Here is a 17,906-nt window from a genome sequence, read left to right as displayed (position 1 = left end):
ATCAAAAAACACAATTATTGAATTTTGATATGGCTGGGTAGTTCCAATATAAGTAGAAACAACACATACAAAATATTTTTCCAATCCATTATTATTTAGGGGTGCCACCATACATCTGTTTTTGTGGAATAAAGTGGTGAACAGTTCAAAGGTCGCCATGGAGATTTGAGGTGATCTTTATGTTTTTGTTGGTATTTATACTCCTATATATTACATATTGCTAGGAAATTTGTGGTTTTGTCTTTGTAATTTGAATGATTTGTAGTCATATTTATAGGTATTTAGTGCTCATTGCCTCTACTGTAGCTAACATTAGCTAGCTACAGTTTGCTAATGGCAGTTAGCTAATAGCTGAGCAAGCATAACATAAACAACAGTAATATAGAGTAGGCAGTATTGCTGATGCTTCATATTTATTGAGAGTGGTACCGTATAGAAGTTCATTGTACTCAACATTTCCAGGTCAACTTTTTGGCACAATTGAACATTTTCCCAAATTTTACAAAAGTTTATGTGTGATCAGGTGGCACCCCTAAATCTCAATGGATTTCCTCAAAACTTTGCAAAAGACATTTTTATGTTCATTAGTGAAAAATGGGGGCGGCACGGCGGACGAGGCGCGCAGACCTCACAGCTAGGAGACCAGGGTTCAATTCCACCCTCGGCCATCTCTGTGTGGAGTTTGCATGTTCTCCCCGTGCATGTGTGGGTTTTCTCCGGGTACTCCGGTTTCCTCCCACATTCCAAAAACATGCTAGGTTAATTGGCCACTCCAAATTGTCCATAGGTATGAATGTGAGTGTGAATGGTTGTTTGCCCTGTGATTGGCTGGCCACCAGTCCAGACCCCGCCTCTCGCCCGAAGACAGCTGGGATAGGCTCCAGCACCCCCCGTGACCCTCGTGAGGAAAAGCGGTAGAAAATGAATGAATGAGTAAAAAATGGAATGCCAGCCAAATTGATATTATGAATTTAAAATTTCCCATTCAAATTTGATGCACCCTAATGTGTATACTTTAGGGCAACCTTTCAGCACACATCCACTACTGTACACCTTAGTCAGCACCAGGGGGGGATATGGGGCCACTAGTGATTAACGTTGACAGAGTGGATATGTCACCGGTGCCCTGGATGCTGGAGTACACAAGATCTGCTCCAAAAACCTGTCTGCATCTCCTGGGTTCAACGACTGTTGTTACATTCATCTTGTAGGGACGGCTGGCATTGGAGGTCGGTGCTGATCAGACCTCAATGGATTTGCATGGTTTGAGTTGAATATATGAGTTTTGTTGGACTTGATTTCTAGCTGACAGTCAGTTCTTATACGTTGTTAGATGTTTACCAACGCAACGAATATTTCAAAGGGAAACTTTTACACATTATTACTCAGTGTCAATGCAAGAGTGAAGTGGACCTTTTCCAAGCTGACTGGGCGAGATGTGTGGGGGCGGGGGCACCCTGGAATAGTTGCCAGTCAATCACAGACCTGTGAGGTTTTAACAATGGTGAAACAATGCATGAAATGACCATCAAAAATGAAACGCATCATAAAATAAGGGAAGATGAAGATGGACTGAAACCTAAGAGTTGGAGAAACGTAAATTTTCAACATTTTCTTTGAAAAACAGGTTTGGGTGGGAAATTGTTACTTACAGCTAAATGTTGTCCTATATACACTCAAGCAGCGGACTCTAACATTTTTCCTTGTGAGAGCTACTTTGATCAAATGAAAATGGCAAAGAGCTACTCATTTTTGTGGCATTTATTTTCATAGATTATTTTAATGCAAACACAACGAATATGCAGGCCACATGGTGGCCAAGCGGTTAGCATGTTGGCCACACAGTCAGGAGGTCGGGAAGACTTGGGTTTGAATCTCCAATTGGGCATCTTCTTATGTGCCCTGTGGTTAGCTGGCCACCAGTCCAGGGTGCAGCCTGCCTCTCGCCCAAAGTCAGCTGGGATAGGCTCCAGCATACCCCTAGTGAAGATAAGCGGTATAAAAATGGATGGAAACCAAATATGCCTTGAACAATGGTTAAAATTCTTAATTCGTTCCAGAAGGTCCAACACTAATCAATGCTAACCAATGCTAACCAATGCTAACCAATGCTAACCAATGCTAACCAAATCAATTTGTCCCATGACAAATTCTGTAAATCCAAAACAACAAAAAAAGCGAAAACCACAAATAATTTTTTACAGTTCTATAATTATACTTTTAAATACAGAAAACAATTCAAAATTCAAATAAATGATGAATGAAAGGATACATTAATATTATAATAGGCCACTTTTACCTTCATTGAAGACATGATTCTTGGCGCCACTGTTCCCCCAAAAAACGATGTGGCAGAGATCAACCACCACCAACTTCCCGTTATTTCTTCAATTCAATAGTTTCTCACCTCAATAACCCAAAATAGAGGCAAAGAAAGTTGCATTTTGCTAAAGAAGGTGAGAAAAACGATTAAAGACCTCAACACATTGTGTCTTTGGGAACAGTCACAACTTCGATTAAGATAAAAGTAACCTTAAAAGTCAACTTGTCACTTTAATGCGTAATTTATACACATTTAGAATTGTTTTCAAAACACTAACAACACATCATAGACTAGCAAGTCATGTAGCTGACTTCCTGTTCCTGGTTGCCATTTTGTTAGCTTGCTATTGGGATGCTAACAGTCAGGAGACCAGGGTTCGATTCCACCCTCGGCCATGTCTGTGTGGAGTTTGCATGTTCTCCCCGTGCATGCGTGGGTTTTCTCCGGGTACTTCGGTTTCCTCCAACATTCCAAAAACATGCTAGGTTAATTGGCCACTCCAAATTGTCCATAGGTATGAATGTGAGTGTGAATGGTTGTTTGTCTATATATGCCCTGTGATTGGCTGGCCACCAGTCCAGGGTGTACCCCGCCTCTCGCCCAAAGACAGCTGGGATAGGCTCCAGCAACCCCCATGGATAAGTGGTATAAAATGAATGAATGAATGAAGACATATGTCATATCATATGCTAACTTGGAGAAGGCATGCAAATTGCGACAAAATTATGGCTTTTTTTTTTATTAAACCGAAACATCCGCTAACGTGGGTGGATGTTAACTGAGGTTCCACTGTACATGTAAAGTGCACAGTCTACAGTACCACTGTTAGAAAAAAGCCCACAATAAAATATTGATGTCTAATTAAGACCTATTACATGTACTCATAAATCACAAGCAATGTTTGCTGCACTGGAGGAATAATAGCATATTTAGTTTGAGGTGTCCAAAAAGTAGTAACACTTCCTGAGAGGACAAAGGTGACACTTCATAAAGGTCCTGCTTGGTTTGTTAGGTGGCATTTCAGCAAAATGCAGGAAGTCCCTGAAGGCTGCGTGGGGAGAGACAGAGACGCCCTGAGCCTGTGGCGCTAAAAGTTAAATTGGACTGTCCCTGCAGATTTAGAAGCCTGCGGTGCAGTGTGAAGGTTTCACTTAATGCACCAAAACACAGGTTTTGTCTAAGAAGGGTAGTACAGCAGGGACACACAGGAAGTGTTTGTATAGGAAGGTGTCACACCTTAAACAACAGGGCTCTACATTAAAAACAACAATGACTTGCCCATTGGGAATCCTTAAGGTGAGGACTACTTGTCCCAACTTGCCCCATGTAAAATGAAAAGACTGCCATAATGATATCATCTCATTTTTGTGGCATCACATGAGAATCTGAAATAAAGATGAAATGATTATCATTTCTTGTGGTTGTTTTCCTACATAGATCATGACGTTGCACGGAAATCTGGATTGTCAAGAGACTTCTAGGCACTTTGCCTTTTAGAAGTTGTGCACCACAATGAAACATTATTGAATAGACACATTTGTGTACTAGTAAAGTGTTTTTAATCCAGACAAAAATGCTCAATTTGTCAAACAATAATTTGTGAAGCAAAGGTGAGAAAAATCCACAGAGAAATGGAAGCGCTAGATTTTGTAGCTTGTGCAAAATCAGCACTTGGTATTGGATCTAATCGGTGGTGTTTCATTGTGACCACTTCAAATTGTCACAGCAATGTGATTCACTCACCTGTGCCATCATTTGATTTGCTGCCGCTAATAAAATACTTGTTTAGGAGGCACTGCTTCATCACTTTTTGCTGTTTTCCTTCTCAAGTTGTTGAAGAATTAGACCATGTTGGCAGGGACGCCATGATAGATGTTTTCCTAGTCAAACCATCGCTGATTGGTTGATCACGAACAAGAACGGGTGTGGGTAAAACGCGGACTGTGGACTTGGGACCGCGGTCTAAATGAACGATTCTGATTGGTTCATTTCAAGATTTGCAAGGATTGGTTTGCAAATTACAGTAAAGTCTCGTTATATCGATATTCTCGGGAGTCGGAAAAAATATCGATATAACCGGACTATCGATATATCCGATCCTGCGCCGAACTGCATTAAAAGTGGGCAATAATGCACTCGACATTGTTCTATACACACGAGACAAACCACGAACGCCAGCATGTACATATGAAAAACAGTGATTATTGCAGGCGATAGAAAGATATCTGAATACAACACAATTAAATACATGTATTTGTACGCTTGTGTCTTCGTTGGAATAGGTGTGTATGCTCTGTCAGTTGGTTCTTCATCGTCATCATCCTCGTCATCCTCGTCATGAAAACACTAAGTCTATTCACTGAATCTTCCCTCTAAATTATACAAATATTGTTTAATACTTACCTCATATTAATTACCTGTAATCCTCTAATTACCGTCCGTCGGTGGAAAAGCCGAAACGGTGTTAGCCGAAAATCAAACAATACGCCGTTTACAGATTTCGCTAATAGTGGTATTGAAATCCTTAAGCAAATATTGATTCAGCTTTAAGCTGCTTTTGTATCGATATAAGCAGACCAAATTGGCTGGCGGGAGATGAAAAGGGCATCGTAGTAACCGGATTATCGTAATAACCGGGTATCGTACTAACCGGAACTAATTATATCATAAAAGACTAGAAATTTGCCGGGAAATGAAAATAGTATCGTAATAAGCAGTACTATCAATATAACCAATATCGATATAACGAGACTTTACTGTACCACCGGAATTACGCAGTCCGTGTTTTACCAACACCCAACAAGAACCGCTTTTAAAAAAACTCTTGGCAGTACAGCATGCCAAAGTGCACTTGCCGTATTGTTATTGTTTTGTACAATTGAAACTTGTAATAAAATATAAAAAAAAAAAAAGTGCACTTGCCCGACGGGAATATCACTGATTGGATTTAACTGCCGCAAATTTTGTTTTAACTTGCCCCGGGCCATCGGTACATCGTTATTGTCGAGCCCTGAACAATATAGTTCACTAAAACTATAAGCAAAAAATAAAATCCTATTTAAATATTACATTCAAGGTTGATGTGAGTGCTGAAAGAAAATTCACGATGGAAGAAAGATGATTCATTGTTGACTCGTCTATTGGGATTTTCCATTTAGTGTGGGCGCAAATGGGGTTTTATATTTCTGTTGTCAGTCCAGACCTTTCCCCTTAACCCTCCAACACCTCCTCATATGGAGGAGGATAGGCCTTGAGCCCCTGGTTATACCTGAGATGGCAAGGGGAAAAAAACAGGAGGATTTACTGTGTCAATGCTTAGAATAAACAAGCGAGGGGGAAAAAAGAAGACGAGATTAACATTTGAGGAAAGCCCTATTTAAGACAAGGGGCACGAGCCACAGGACCAGAGCTGCTTCAGACATTTAGAGATCAAGAAGAAACGCAGTACAATTCCCAAGCGACTCAACAGCTTGAAAAGGTATGACTTTGTCAACACATACGACTGTAATTTTCATAGGGAGAGTAACAATTCACTGATAAATGATTAAGCAGTATCGGGTTCATTGTGTAACGCCTGATCCCCTCTTGCAGCGGACATCTGCGGTGCATCCACCAGACGATGCAGCTGGTTGTCATGGCGGCAGTGCTGGCACTGGCGGATGCGAGGCAGAGTTGCAGCTTTGGCTGTAAACCGAGAAACGTCAACATCTCTGTGGAGAGCTGTGGCAAAATGGAGTCGGTCTTCACCACCATATGTGAAGGACAGTGCTACCATGAGGTAATTTTTTAAGCGTTTATGACATGTAAACTCCACCTTAATGTTTTAATGAGCCTAATATGTTTTTTTTTCACGTACAAGCCATTATTTAATGTCTTTTTCATAATTTTTTAACATTCAAGCAGCTCACCAGGGGTTTGGAGGAGCTCCTACCAAAGGCCTATTGTCTGCTATGCAGAGTCCATTGTGTGAGCTCAGTGCTTGTTTACTCTCTGATAACCAGAGTCTGCAGCCTGAGAGTAAGTAGTTACTATAACTTCAGGGTTGTAGGTGCTACAACTTGTTGTTTTGTCAGATTTTATGAATTCAATATTACAATATTAACACATCTATTTCAATAAAGTCAGAGTATTTCGGGTTAATGGTCTTAGAATGTGCTCTTCAAACCACATTTTGGAGCTCCATGTGAGATAATAGAGGCCCTACAGAGACTGGATGATCTGTGTGGGCATAGGGGTGCTCCCCTCGGGTTAGTGCTGTTGGTGTGATCCGGTCACCATGCCAACAAGCATTGCTCTTTGCCGTCCCTTTGGTCCTAATGCATGCTTGTTCAGGTATCATTGTCTCTTCAAAACCCATCATTGGAATTAGAAATCAAAAGTTTGAATACCCGAAAATCAAACCTTGGCCTAAAGTCAATCTTAAGATATGTTATCAGTTTTTTGGTGTATCACAGGCGAATTGCACTGTTGTAATTTGTCCACACAATTGTCATTTGTCTGCAGGATCCAGTCTACATGTCTTGGTACCAGACCAAACAGAATGTCTGCATTGGGGATTGGTCCTACGAAGTAAAACACTTCAAAGATTGCCCAGTGGGCGTTACCTACCCTGTGGCCAAAAACTGCAAGTGCACCACATGTAACGAAGACAACACAGACTGCGGACGTGTTCCTTGGGTCATACCCAGCTGTTTAGCCTCTTATCTCCCTTAATTTGAGCATTGAAGCTGACATACTGTATAAGACAATTGTATAAGAATTTCTACACTGCATTAAAATGTAAAAAAAAAAGTTGTGTATTATGTCTTGGATAAGAGCAACAAGCTCCTGCAACATTAAAACTTATGAGATTTTTCTTTTGGAGAAAACATGTCACGTGAGAACAGAGCAGACAGAAGCCAATCAGACTGACCTATGGCATTGCTAATATGCTTGATAATACATAACATGGAAGTGGTAATGGTAATGGTAATGGTAATGGTAATGGTAATGGTTTTATTTCATTTGAACATGCATCAGATTACAATTGAGTGCATCCCATAATCAGTTCCCAGTTCCACATGTCCAAAAGGAGTAGGAAGAAGCAAAGCTTATTAAATCCTACCCCTCCATCTGGTACTTTTACAATCATTAACTGTTACATTTGTTCACGTCCTGCTTTCCATAATACAGTTTAAGGTTTTTTTTGTTTGTTTGTTTTTTTTAATAATGTACCTGGTACCTCGTAGGAGGTGATATGAGTATCCAATGCCATAATGGGTACCATAGTAAGTGTCAATATAGTGATATATATAGCACATCATGACTGGTTCAAGACTCTTCATCCTTGTATTTAGCAAACATCAACTGCTTGTATTGTTTGTTGAATTGGCTCATCGTTGTGCATTGTTTGATTTCCTTACTCAATCCATTCCATAGTTTGATTCCACATACTGAAATGCTATGGCTAGCATAACGTAGTCCTAGCATAGAAGTGTTTCAAATGTACTTCTTCCCTGAGATCATATTTCTCCTCTCTTGTAGAGAAGTATTGGATGACATTTTTAGCTAATTGCTTATTTTTAGCCGTATGCATTATTTTAGCTGTTTGAAGATGAATAATATAAGCAAGTTGAAGTATTTGGGATTTTAGAAATAAGGAGTTAGTATGTTCTCTGTAGGCGGCATTATGAATTATCCTTACTGACCAGAAGTCATTTACTGGAAGTGTTATTGGAAATGCACATTTAGTGCTTTATTCATTCATTTTCTATCGCTTATCCTCACGGGGGGTGCTGGAGTCTTTCCCAGCTGTTTTCGGGCGAGAGGCGGGGTACACCCTGGACTGGTGGCCAGCCAATCACAGGGCACATATAGACAAACAACCATTCACACTCACATTCATACCTATGGACAATTTGGAGTGGCTAATTAACCTAGCATGTTTTTGGAATGTGGGAGGAAACCGGAGTACCCGGAGAAAACCCATGCATGCACAGGAAGAACATGCAAACTCCACACAGAGATAGCCGAGGGTGGAATTGAACTCTTTAAAGTTGAACAGCTGCGGTATATGTTAATATACAGACAAAAGCTGTAAAATTCCACATTTTATCAAAGTTAATGAACTCAATATTTAGAATGTATTAGAATGAATTGTCGGACATGTGTTTCAGATAATGAGGTATTTGGGCCCAGAACTACACGACAGGACTTGGTCAATGACCTGAAAAGAGCTGGGACCACCGTTTCCAAGGTTACTGTAGGTAATACACTAAGACGTCATGATGTGAAATCATGCATGGCACGAAAGGTTCCCCTGCTTAAACCAGCACATGTCAAGGCCCGTCTTAAGTTTGCATATGACCATTTGGATGATACAGAGGAGTCATGGGAGAAAGTTTTATGGTCAGATGAGACCAAAATAGAACTTTTTGGTCATAATTCCAATAAGCGTGTTTGGAGGAAGAAGAATGAAGAGTACAATCCGAAGAACACCATCCCTACTGTGAAGCATGGGGGTGGTAGCATCATGCTTTGGGGGTGTTTTTCTGCACATGGGACAGGACGAGTGCACTGCATTAAAAAGAGGATGACTGGGGCCGTGTATTGTGAGATTTTGGGGAACAACCTCCTTCCCTCTGTCAGAGCATTGAAGATGGGTCGTGGCTGGGTCTTCCAACACGACAACGACCCGAAGCACACAGCCAGGAAAACCAAGGAGTGGCTCCGTAAGAAGCATATCAAGGTTCTAGCATGGCCCAGCCAGTCTCCAGACCTGAACCCAATCGAAAATCTTTGGAGGGAGCTCAAACTCCGTGTTTCTCAGCGACAGCCCAGAAACCTGACTGATCTAGAGAAGATCTGTGTGGAGGAGTGGGCCAAGATCCCTCCTGCAGTGTGTGCAAACCTGGTGAAAAACTACAGGAAACGTTTGACCTCTGTAATAGCAAACAAAGGCTACTGTACCAAATATTAACATTCATTTTCTCAGGTGTTCAAATACTTATTAGCAGCTGTATCACACAAATAAATTGTTAAAAAATCATGCATTGTGATTTCTGGATTTTTCTTTTTAGTTTATCTCTCTCACAGTGGACATGCACCTACGATGAAAATTTCAGACCCCTCCATGATTTCTAAGTGGGAGAAATAGCAAAATAGCAGGGTGTTCAAATACTTATTTTCTTCACTGTAGGCATGCTGTAGGCCAGATATGCTCGAGGTCTGCTCTTCCCACAGCTTTGCTTTGCTCTGTTTATGGTTGTCAGCTATGGCTTTCTACTAGGCAAGCTCAGTGGCTGGAGTTGGTCATTCCCAGCAAGAAAAAAATATTTTCAACGGCCTTTCACACAGGACTGTTTGTGTGAACATGAAGTAGAAATATATAACAGTTTCTGAAGCCAGAAGCGGTGTACTCTCGCCGCAAAAGGTGCATTAATGTTGGAAACACTTTGCGTCCATGGAGGTGGGGGAGAAACTCAGTGGGTCTAACCAACTTATTTTAAACATGGCTGGTCCCGCAGAAAATGTGTAACAACCACATTTCCACTACTGATGTAAAGATTGTCTACACTCAGCAAACATGGGCCTCTGTTACGACTCTGAGTTTACACACAGTAAGTCATGGATCTCCAGCTAGTAGCTCATGAGCTACCGGTGTAACCACATTTCAAATAGCTCTCTAAAGGGTTTCTTTGAAAGTGGGGTTCGGTAATAGTCCGGAAGTCTTTGGGAAAAGCTTGGGAGTGTGACTCATCACAGTGGAGTAGGCGGGCCATGGGTGGAATGAATTAAAGCAGACCGTTTTGGAAATCCAAGGAAATACAGCTGGGGTAGGTGCAGATTCAGGAAGATATAGAGAGCTTTCCATGCGGGTTATCATGTGTAGCTGAGTCCACAACTCAATACAAACATATCTGTGTTGACAAGTAGAGGTTTCTTGCGTCAGGCATTTATTTGGTAATTACATACAAGTGGTCAACAAACAGCAGCGTCAAAGAAAGGGTGTCAATGCACATTATTCTGCTGCGTTCAAAGGCCACTGAACAAAGTGTGAAATCTTAAAGCCCGACAAAAAACATTATAATTGAAATAAAAACACAATATGATCTTACTAACCTGCATAAGTCATTTTTTGTCACTAAATCCTATGAAAGGAAATCATACTGCAAAAAAGCACATATAAAATAGCTTACAGTATTAAACAACTTTTTGTGGGACCATGTACTTAATAAAGATTGTAGCTCTTACATGTACTACATTGTACTAGTAGTGTTGCCATTGGCGGACTACCCAAAATGAAAAATGTACATACAAATTCAGCCAATGCACAAAGATGCACAAAGTGTGTAAGTTTGTCTTGCAATATGAAAAAACCCAAGAAACCCTCAGAGTTTGTTTTACATGACAAAAAAACCCCCACCATGGCCAGTTTACGATTCAAAAATCAGCACGGCACACACGTGCCCTCCGTGCGGTTGAGGTTTTTTGCACGTAGACCGGCCGTAGGAGTCGTACGGCTGGTTGTTAAGCTTAGATCAGAAGAAGCAGCTGAAATAACATACATTTGATGTCTTTGATACCACTCCTAATACAAATAAAGCAAAGCAAATAAACTGTAATGCTTTCACATATTCACGGATAAAAGGGAGCAATAAGCATTAGTTCCCAAAGTGATCTCTGCTGCAGCTCAATATAACCAGACTGACACAAAGTGACATTTATCATTGATGTAAGTGCGTTTACATACAAACATTTTGAAATGAACTCTCATTGTTGAATGTAAATGTGAAAGTCACTATACACTGGATCGGTGGACTTCCAGAGTGATATTATGTAAAACACTATGAACACCATCGCCATCCAAGATGCAATTCAACCTGGAGACACTCATAAGTTCATAAGCTAATTAGTTTCAGCTCGAGATGCAATGATTGTGAATACTCCAGGCTGGATGGATGAGAGGAGATAGGATTTGTTTGGGTCATTGGTGTCCTTTAATGGCATTGTGTTTTTACCCAGCGGTTCCCTGGAGGTTTGTGCTCTTTTCCTACTAATGACTGCAACAGCCAATATTTTCGATGGACGCTTTATCAAGTTGATAGATGAATCTATGATCCTGGCTCCTTTACCGGAGGGTGACACCTACACTGACATTTTTCCTGCCAAAAAGATCGAAGTCCACATGAAAACAGCTTCTGTGTATTTCACAACCAAGTGTATTTACATTCATTCTAAAGGAACAAATTATTGTGCACAAATGTAGTATTTGTTCTTTCTTCCAAAACTGCTATGCTAAAAAGGTGGTAGCCTGAAGAGAAGTTCCATCAAATCACCAGTAGAAACATGTTACATTACCAATGAAGTTTATTAACATGTATTGACACAAAACCCCTTTTTCATGAACATAAACCAAGAGCAAGGGAACGCAAACCTAAATGAGTGGAAACAAAGACCTCACATAGCTTTGAGCAGGAGCGTTCAGCAGTCAGGTAATAAAAGCAGTCTTTCATAGTTCAACAGTTGGATGTCGATGAAATATCAGAAGGAACACGTTTAGGCTGCCAGCATCGTGATGTAGCCTTTCATCCACCTGTTCTATTTGTCAGCCACATTACATACACTTACTCTGATAAGATCCAATACAAATACTCTCATGAACCTAAAAAAACTCTCTCAGTATACCTTAATACCTCTCTGACAATGAAAACAATTCTTAATTGTGGTCAATTGCACTGTGTTGGATCTTATTTGATGATGGCCACTGTATGTGCTGTATATTTACTTGGCTTAAACTAAAAGGCATACTTGTTGCGGATGATCTCTCCTCCCTCCACTTCTACCTGCTCGTAAAGCCACTTCCTGTCACATCGGCACTCGAATCCGCACTTGCGTGAGCTGCACTCGGTGCAGGGATAGAAGCAGCCCATGCAGTCCACATCCAAACAGTCACACATGTCCTTGCCATTGGATAAGAGTCGACCTTTGCCGTCATAAACTCTGCTCTTGCCTCCGAAACTCTGCCTGCATGATACAGAAATTGACATCAGTCAGTTCATTCACAATCAATCATCACGCTTTTTTCAATGCGTTGATCAAATTAGGTTTGTACAAAAGATCGATTAGGTTTTCAGCCCAGCTGACACTCTTTTCGATTAGGGTTTGAAACATGAATTATTTAAGTGCAACATCCTTGGCTAAATGCTGTATCACGCTATTAATATCCAAAGCCACAATAGGAAACCATCTTGAACACAACCATCTGTTTCCTTCTCATGTTTTTACTCAAATTCACTTCAAACTTGGATTGGCTTTTTTCGAATGTTAACTTGCAACGCACGTGTATAAAAGACTGAAACACACGGCGGCAATATAATTGTGTATATTGTTGTTTACGTGGAGTTGGATCTGGGTTGGATTCATTTATATTCAAGCGCAGTGGAGAGGCAGAGATGATACAATGCTTCCATTTATCAACACCCACAAGGTCTCACCTATCAGGCAGATGTTTTCCACCACGCCCTCCACGTCCACCCTGGAACAAAAATAAGCAACATCAGCCATTTTTCCCCTACAGCGAATCACGCCATAAGACAGCCATCTGTCTCATGGCAGACAGCAGATGAAGCTGCACACTGGGAGGACATTTCAAGTTACAACTGGACAGCACACGTCAATGACAACCCAGTTTTTGGGTAGTCGCTGAAAGGACAAGATTGTGGATACAAGGGGTAGAGATAGGATTAATGGGACTTGATCACACACCGCTAACTTATCCAAATAAACTCAAGAGTCCCCCAAAAATTGTTAATGAAGTTAAACATCACAGCAGACCTCTCCTGGGCAGACACAAATTCAGCTGTTTTACTTTCAAAGTACTGAAAAAGTCAACTTCCTATTGACAGTTTGCTGGACCAAAGAGAGCTTTGTGATAAACTGCACAGCAGCTGCAGCAAAGCTAAACAAACTCCCTCCAGCATTGGGTAAAAACGACAGCACATCACAGAGAACTGCTATATGATATATGATATGATATACAGTCATCCCACACTATATTGAGGTTCAAATATAGCTTCCTCGTGTTTTTTCTGAAAATAATTAATTTAAAAAATGTATGGCTGTTTTGTGGTTGACTATGGACCATTGGAAAATACTGAAAGACAAGTTATATGTACACTACCACTCAAAAGTTTGGGATCACTTAGAAATTGTTTTGTCCAGTCTGAGATATGGCTTTTCCTGGCAGTCCTGCCATGAAGTCCAGCATCCTGAAGTGGCCGCCTCACCGTTGATCTGTTGATACTGACACTGGTGTTTGACGGCTACTATTTAGTGCAGCTGCCAGGTGACGACCTGAGAGGCGTCTTTGTCTTAAACACTCTCAGATATTTGTCTTCTTGCACAGTTGTGCATCGGGGCCTCCCACTCCTTTTTCTGTCCTTGTTAGACCCAGTTTGTGCTGCTCTTTGAAGGGAGTAGTTAACAGCATGGTAAGAGATTTTTTAGATGGGTTTTCTAATCATCTATTAGCCTTATAAAATGATGAACTGGGATTAGCAGCCATACCAGGAGATTGATGCAGAGGACTGACAGTTGTTGATAGTAGGCCTCTATGCAAAAATGTACATCCTTCTTTGAAAATCATCTGATTCATTTTTATTGTTTGTGAAATGGATAAAAATGTTTGTGAAATGCATGAAAATGTGTTTTTCTTTGGAAAACAAAGAAATTTGCAAGTGATCCCAAACGTTTGAGCGGTAGTGTAGTTTCTGGCTACTAGGCATCAGTAATGTTATGAGACATGACATTAGATTACAGTAACTGCACGGAGACTGGCTACTAAGCCAACATGCCATGGCCGACATTGGTTCTCCTCCCATTCCATGTGGAAGTGGGATGTTTTGGACCTCTTTGTTAGCTCAACTTGTTAGCTCTCTAGCTGGCTATGCCAGTGGAGGCCATCTGTTGTCCCTGCAGTGATCCCATAGCCTGTGCAATGTGATGTAAACAAAGAATAATAGGAATATTATTTCATGTCCACAGGGCTTTAATAATGTTAGATGTTTTCTAATCTGTAACTACAAAAATACTGAGTTTTTAATATTGAATTGTACTTTGGGGAAATTCATTTATCATTGTCCGGTCTGGAACCAATTAACCACGATAAACGAGGGATGACTGTAGAGCCAAATTCTGTAGACAACAATACACACCTTGGCATTCAAGACTCACATGGAAGCGACAAGTGGTGGAAATGGCAGCTAAAGTAAAGGCTTGACAAAGCCTCCATTGAGGAAAGTCAAATTGGGTGATGTCCATTGACTCCAAACTTCAGTGAGTAAAAGTACGGGTTTATTTATAGTAGTCATCATTTGCTATATCACGGTTTGAATATCGCTGCCACCGTAGTATTACTTCCCTCTGTCAGCATGAAATGGTCCAACACTCAATCAAGTGGAGCGCTTATCAAAGTAGCACATTTTTACAGATTTTGGAACTCAGTGCACACATAAGGCGCACCGGATAATAAGGTGCCTCATCGATTTTTGAGAAATTTAAAGGCTTTTAAGTGTGCCTTATAGTGCGGAAAATACAGCTAATTTTACATATTCATATCCAGAATGAAGCACTTTCAAGCACAAAAATGGCTTTATGAAGTGGCGTCTGGGAAGTGACGTGTGTGACGTCTGCGGGTGAGAGTTGCCTGTTAGCTGAGTGTCAGCGGCAGGTTAGCAATATAGTGAGTGGCTGACAGCAGCTCCTGTGTGAATGTTCACTGCATGTGTTCTGTATGCTTCTTAATAAAGACATAGAAGTGCATCATGAGTCTCGTGAGTAGTATTCTACGCTGGTCTAAAGGTGTCAGTAATGTTATATTGATGAGATAATAGCTACCAGGTAGTACGTTTTCAATGCTAACATGTAAGTCTACCGTTTCTTGTTCATGTCTAAGATGGCTTCATTTCTATTATTATGGACTAAATTATGGACCATTATTATGGAATAAAACTATAACATTTGTTGATGTTTATAAAGTTTGTTACATTGTTATTTCTATTTCGTGTGCACAGCCACTAAGTGGTGAAGGGTGATAGCGGAGAATCAAGCGGTGTCCTATTTCTTAGTGACTTCTTCCCCTTGACCCTCAGTTTTAAAAGACAAGGGGTAAGACAAAGAGGAAGCACTAAGGCTAAGGCAGAATTGAGATTCAGTCTAATTTGTAATAACAAGTCCCACTTAAATACAGTATAACAGAAACAACATAATACTCACTCTTGTGCTCCTTTTGTCCCTGCGGAGATTGGCAGCCTCCCTTGCTCTGTCTCTCTCTGCTAGTGTTTGTGCAATTTGATTTGCGACGCTTGTGTCCCTGGAATGTGTCATTGAGGCTCGTTTCCGTAGTTCAATCTATCAAAGGATTTACACAAGTGAATCAACTTACAGTAAAGATGAAATGATGTTTTGAACTCAAACCTTAGAAGAGTCTTGCCCATGAGTGAACATGGTCGGCACTGCGTCCTCCCTCAAGAACTGTTTTCCATTGTAGTCCCTGAAGCAGTCCGGTGCAAAATGCTCTGAACACAGGCAGGTGTTGGCTGTTGGGACAAAGTTTTTCAACCCCAGGCTCTGAACCCATTTGACGGAAAGTGAAGGTTTACTCAGTGGAAACCTGATAAGAAATGTTAAATGATAGAATATTACATCAGGTGTCATTGAACAGGTCTCAGTTGCATGCTTTCGGTCCTTTCAGTCACAGCACATAAATGGCCACTTCAAAATAGCCCTACATTTTGTTTTTAGCAACACTTGAATGTTTTTTGCTGTGTGTTTTGGGTCTTTGGCCTGTTTGAAGACATGTGATCTGCAACTGAGAACAAGCATATTTTAGTGCAAAATGCCTTGTCTGTCATGGCATTTCATTATGCACAGATTCAAGCTGCATGCATGGAGCAAAGCCGTCCCAGAACATAACTGAGCCTGCTCCATGTTTCATACAAAGTAGTGTTCTTACTTTTACATACTTCACCGTTGTGTTGTTAAACACAAGATCTGATGTCTTCTTTTTCTTTCTCTTTTGGATTTTCCCTTCAGGGGTCGCCGCAGCAAATCAACCGCCTCCATCCAACCCTGTCTTACGCATATGTCTCTCTCACACAAACTACCCTCATGTCCTCCTTCACTACATCCATAAACCTCCTCTTTGGTCTTCCTCTACGCCTCCTACCTGGCAGCATCCTTCTACCAATATATTCACTATCTCTCCTCTGGACATGTCCCAACCATCTCAGTCTGGTCTCACTGACTTTATCTCAAAGGCCTCTAACATGTAATGTCCCTCTGATGTACTCGTTCCTTATCCTATCCATCCTGGTCACTCCCAATATGAACCTCGGCATCCTCATCTCTGCTACCTCAAGTTCAGCTTCCTGTCTTTTCCTCAGTGGCACTGTCTCTAGACCAAACAACATAGCTGGTCTCGGTTTTGTATACCTGTCCTTTCATTTTAGCTGAAACTCTTCTATCACACATCACGCCTGACACTTTTCTCCACCCGTTCCATCCTGCCTGCACACGCTTCTTCACCTCCTTTTCACAATCTCCATTGTTCTGAATACTTAACATTACCCCACTCTTCCACTTGGGCCCCCCTCATTCACACACATATACTCCCGTCTTGCTGCAGCTAATTTTCATTCCTCTACTTTCCAGGGAAAACCTCCACCTGATTACAAACCCAGTTTTGTCTCATCTAATGAAAGGACAACAGTGTATGATTTCCATTAATTAATGTCCAGTACATTTGTGTGCATCGTTAGTTTTTTCTAACAATGTTATTTCAGTGATTATTGTGGAGGTTTCCTTCTCTAATGAAAAGGTACCAACACTTCCGTCCACGTGTGTATACAGTAGCTGTACATACTGTTTTACAGAAACATTTCATTTGGGATAGGATACCACATGTTATGGCGTTATTAAACTTAACAGAAACGTAACATTTGTATGTCTGTAGCCGCAACTGTGGATCAAGTGAAGATATTATGGCATCAGGAGCTGTTGTTAGCTTTGTGCCCTATTAATGGTACAAACGATTCCGTCTTACTTATAAATGTCTTTTCATAGCGACTAGGTATGTGGAAACTAGGTATGTTTACTTAGTATCAAAGCTAACACTGAAGCATTGTCGCTTCAATGGTCACATAATACACATGTACACTAGTTAAAACTTACCGATAAAATCTAATATCTGACCCCTTTACAAACTTATTATTGCAGCCCGTCGACGCACAAACGACCGGCATGGTGTCCTTATACTCCAAAAAAACACAAGAAAAAATGTGGATGTGCAGAGACGTCTGTTGTGGAGTTTACAAGAGACGCCGGTATTCCTTGACTTCTTCCGGTTTTCACCGAAATTAAGGTGTGCGCCACGCAACAGTGCCCTCTAGTGGCGACTCTGTGGTGCTGTAATTTAATTTAAAAAATGCTGTTGCTTTTTATTATTAATATAATTATGGACCATAATTATGTACAAAGAGAGAGTGTATCATAAGTTGACATTCTAACTTGACGTCACTTTTAGTTTTTATTAATTATTTTTAAT

At 40.8% G+C, this 17,906-nt stretch overlaps 2 protein-coding genes across 4 annotated transcripts; one reads left to right on the top strand and one right to left on the bottom strand.

The window, feature by feature from the left end:
* Window positions 1-5,713: 5,713 nt before the first annotated feature.
* On the top strand, window positions 5,714-7,101 carry fshb (follicle stimulating hormone subunit beta). Of its 3 annotated transcripts, none has more exons than XM_078794662.1 (4): window positions 5,714-5,801; window positions 5,915-6,101; window positions 6,227-6,340; window positions 6,827-7,101. In XM_078794662.1, exons 2-4 carry the CDS (start codon window positions 5,943-5,945, stop codon window positions 7,034-7,036), a joined length of 483 nt encoding a protein of 160 aa, XP_078650788.1. In that variant the 5' UTR covers window positions 5,714-5,801; window positions 5,915-5,942; the 3' UTR covers window positions 7,037-7,101. The 3 variants fall into 3 exon arrangements, with proteins under 3 accessions (XP_078650788.1, XP_078650787.1, XP_057925771.2); XM_078794661.1 differs by having other exon boundaries at window positions 6,224-6,340; XM_058069788.2 differs by lacking the exon at window positions 6,227-6,340.
* Window positions 7,102-10,317: 3,216 nt separating this feature from the next.
* Window positions 10,318-17,710, bottom strand: arl14ep (ADP-ribosylation factor-like 14 effector protein). Its single transcript, XM_058069553.2, has 5 exons — window positions 17,534-17,710; window positions 15,779-15,974; window positions 15,578-15,712; window positions 12,799-12,839; window positions 10,318-12,328 (listed from the first exon to the last, which is right to left on the bottom strand). The coding sequence occupies exons 1-5, from the start codon at window positions 17,602-17,604 to the stop codon at window positions 12,100-12,102; spliced, it is 672 nt and encodes a 223-aa protein (XP_057925536.1). The 5' UTR covers window positions 17,605-17,710; the 3' UTR covers window positions 10,318-12,099.
* Between the last annotated feature and the right edge of the window lie 196 nt (window positions 17,711-17,906).

The sequence above is a fragment of the Doryrhamphus excisus genome, linkage group LG11 (assembly GCF_037039965.1).
Source record: "Doryrhamphus excisus strain RoL-2023G ecotype Guam linkage group LG11, RoL_Dexc_Guam_v1.1, whole genome shotgun sequence".
NCBI classification, from domain to species: Eukaryota; Metazoa; Chordata; class Actinopteri; order Syngnathiformes; family Syngnathidae; genus Doryrhamphus; species Doryrhamphus excisus.
This window is presented reverse-complemented; position numbering and strand designations above follow the sequence as displayed.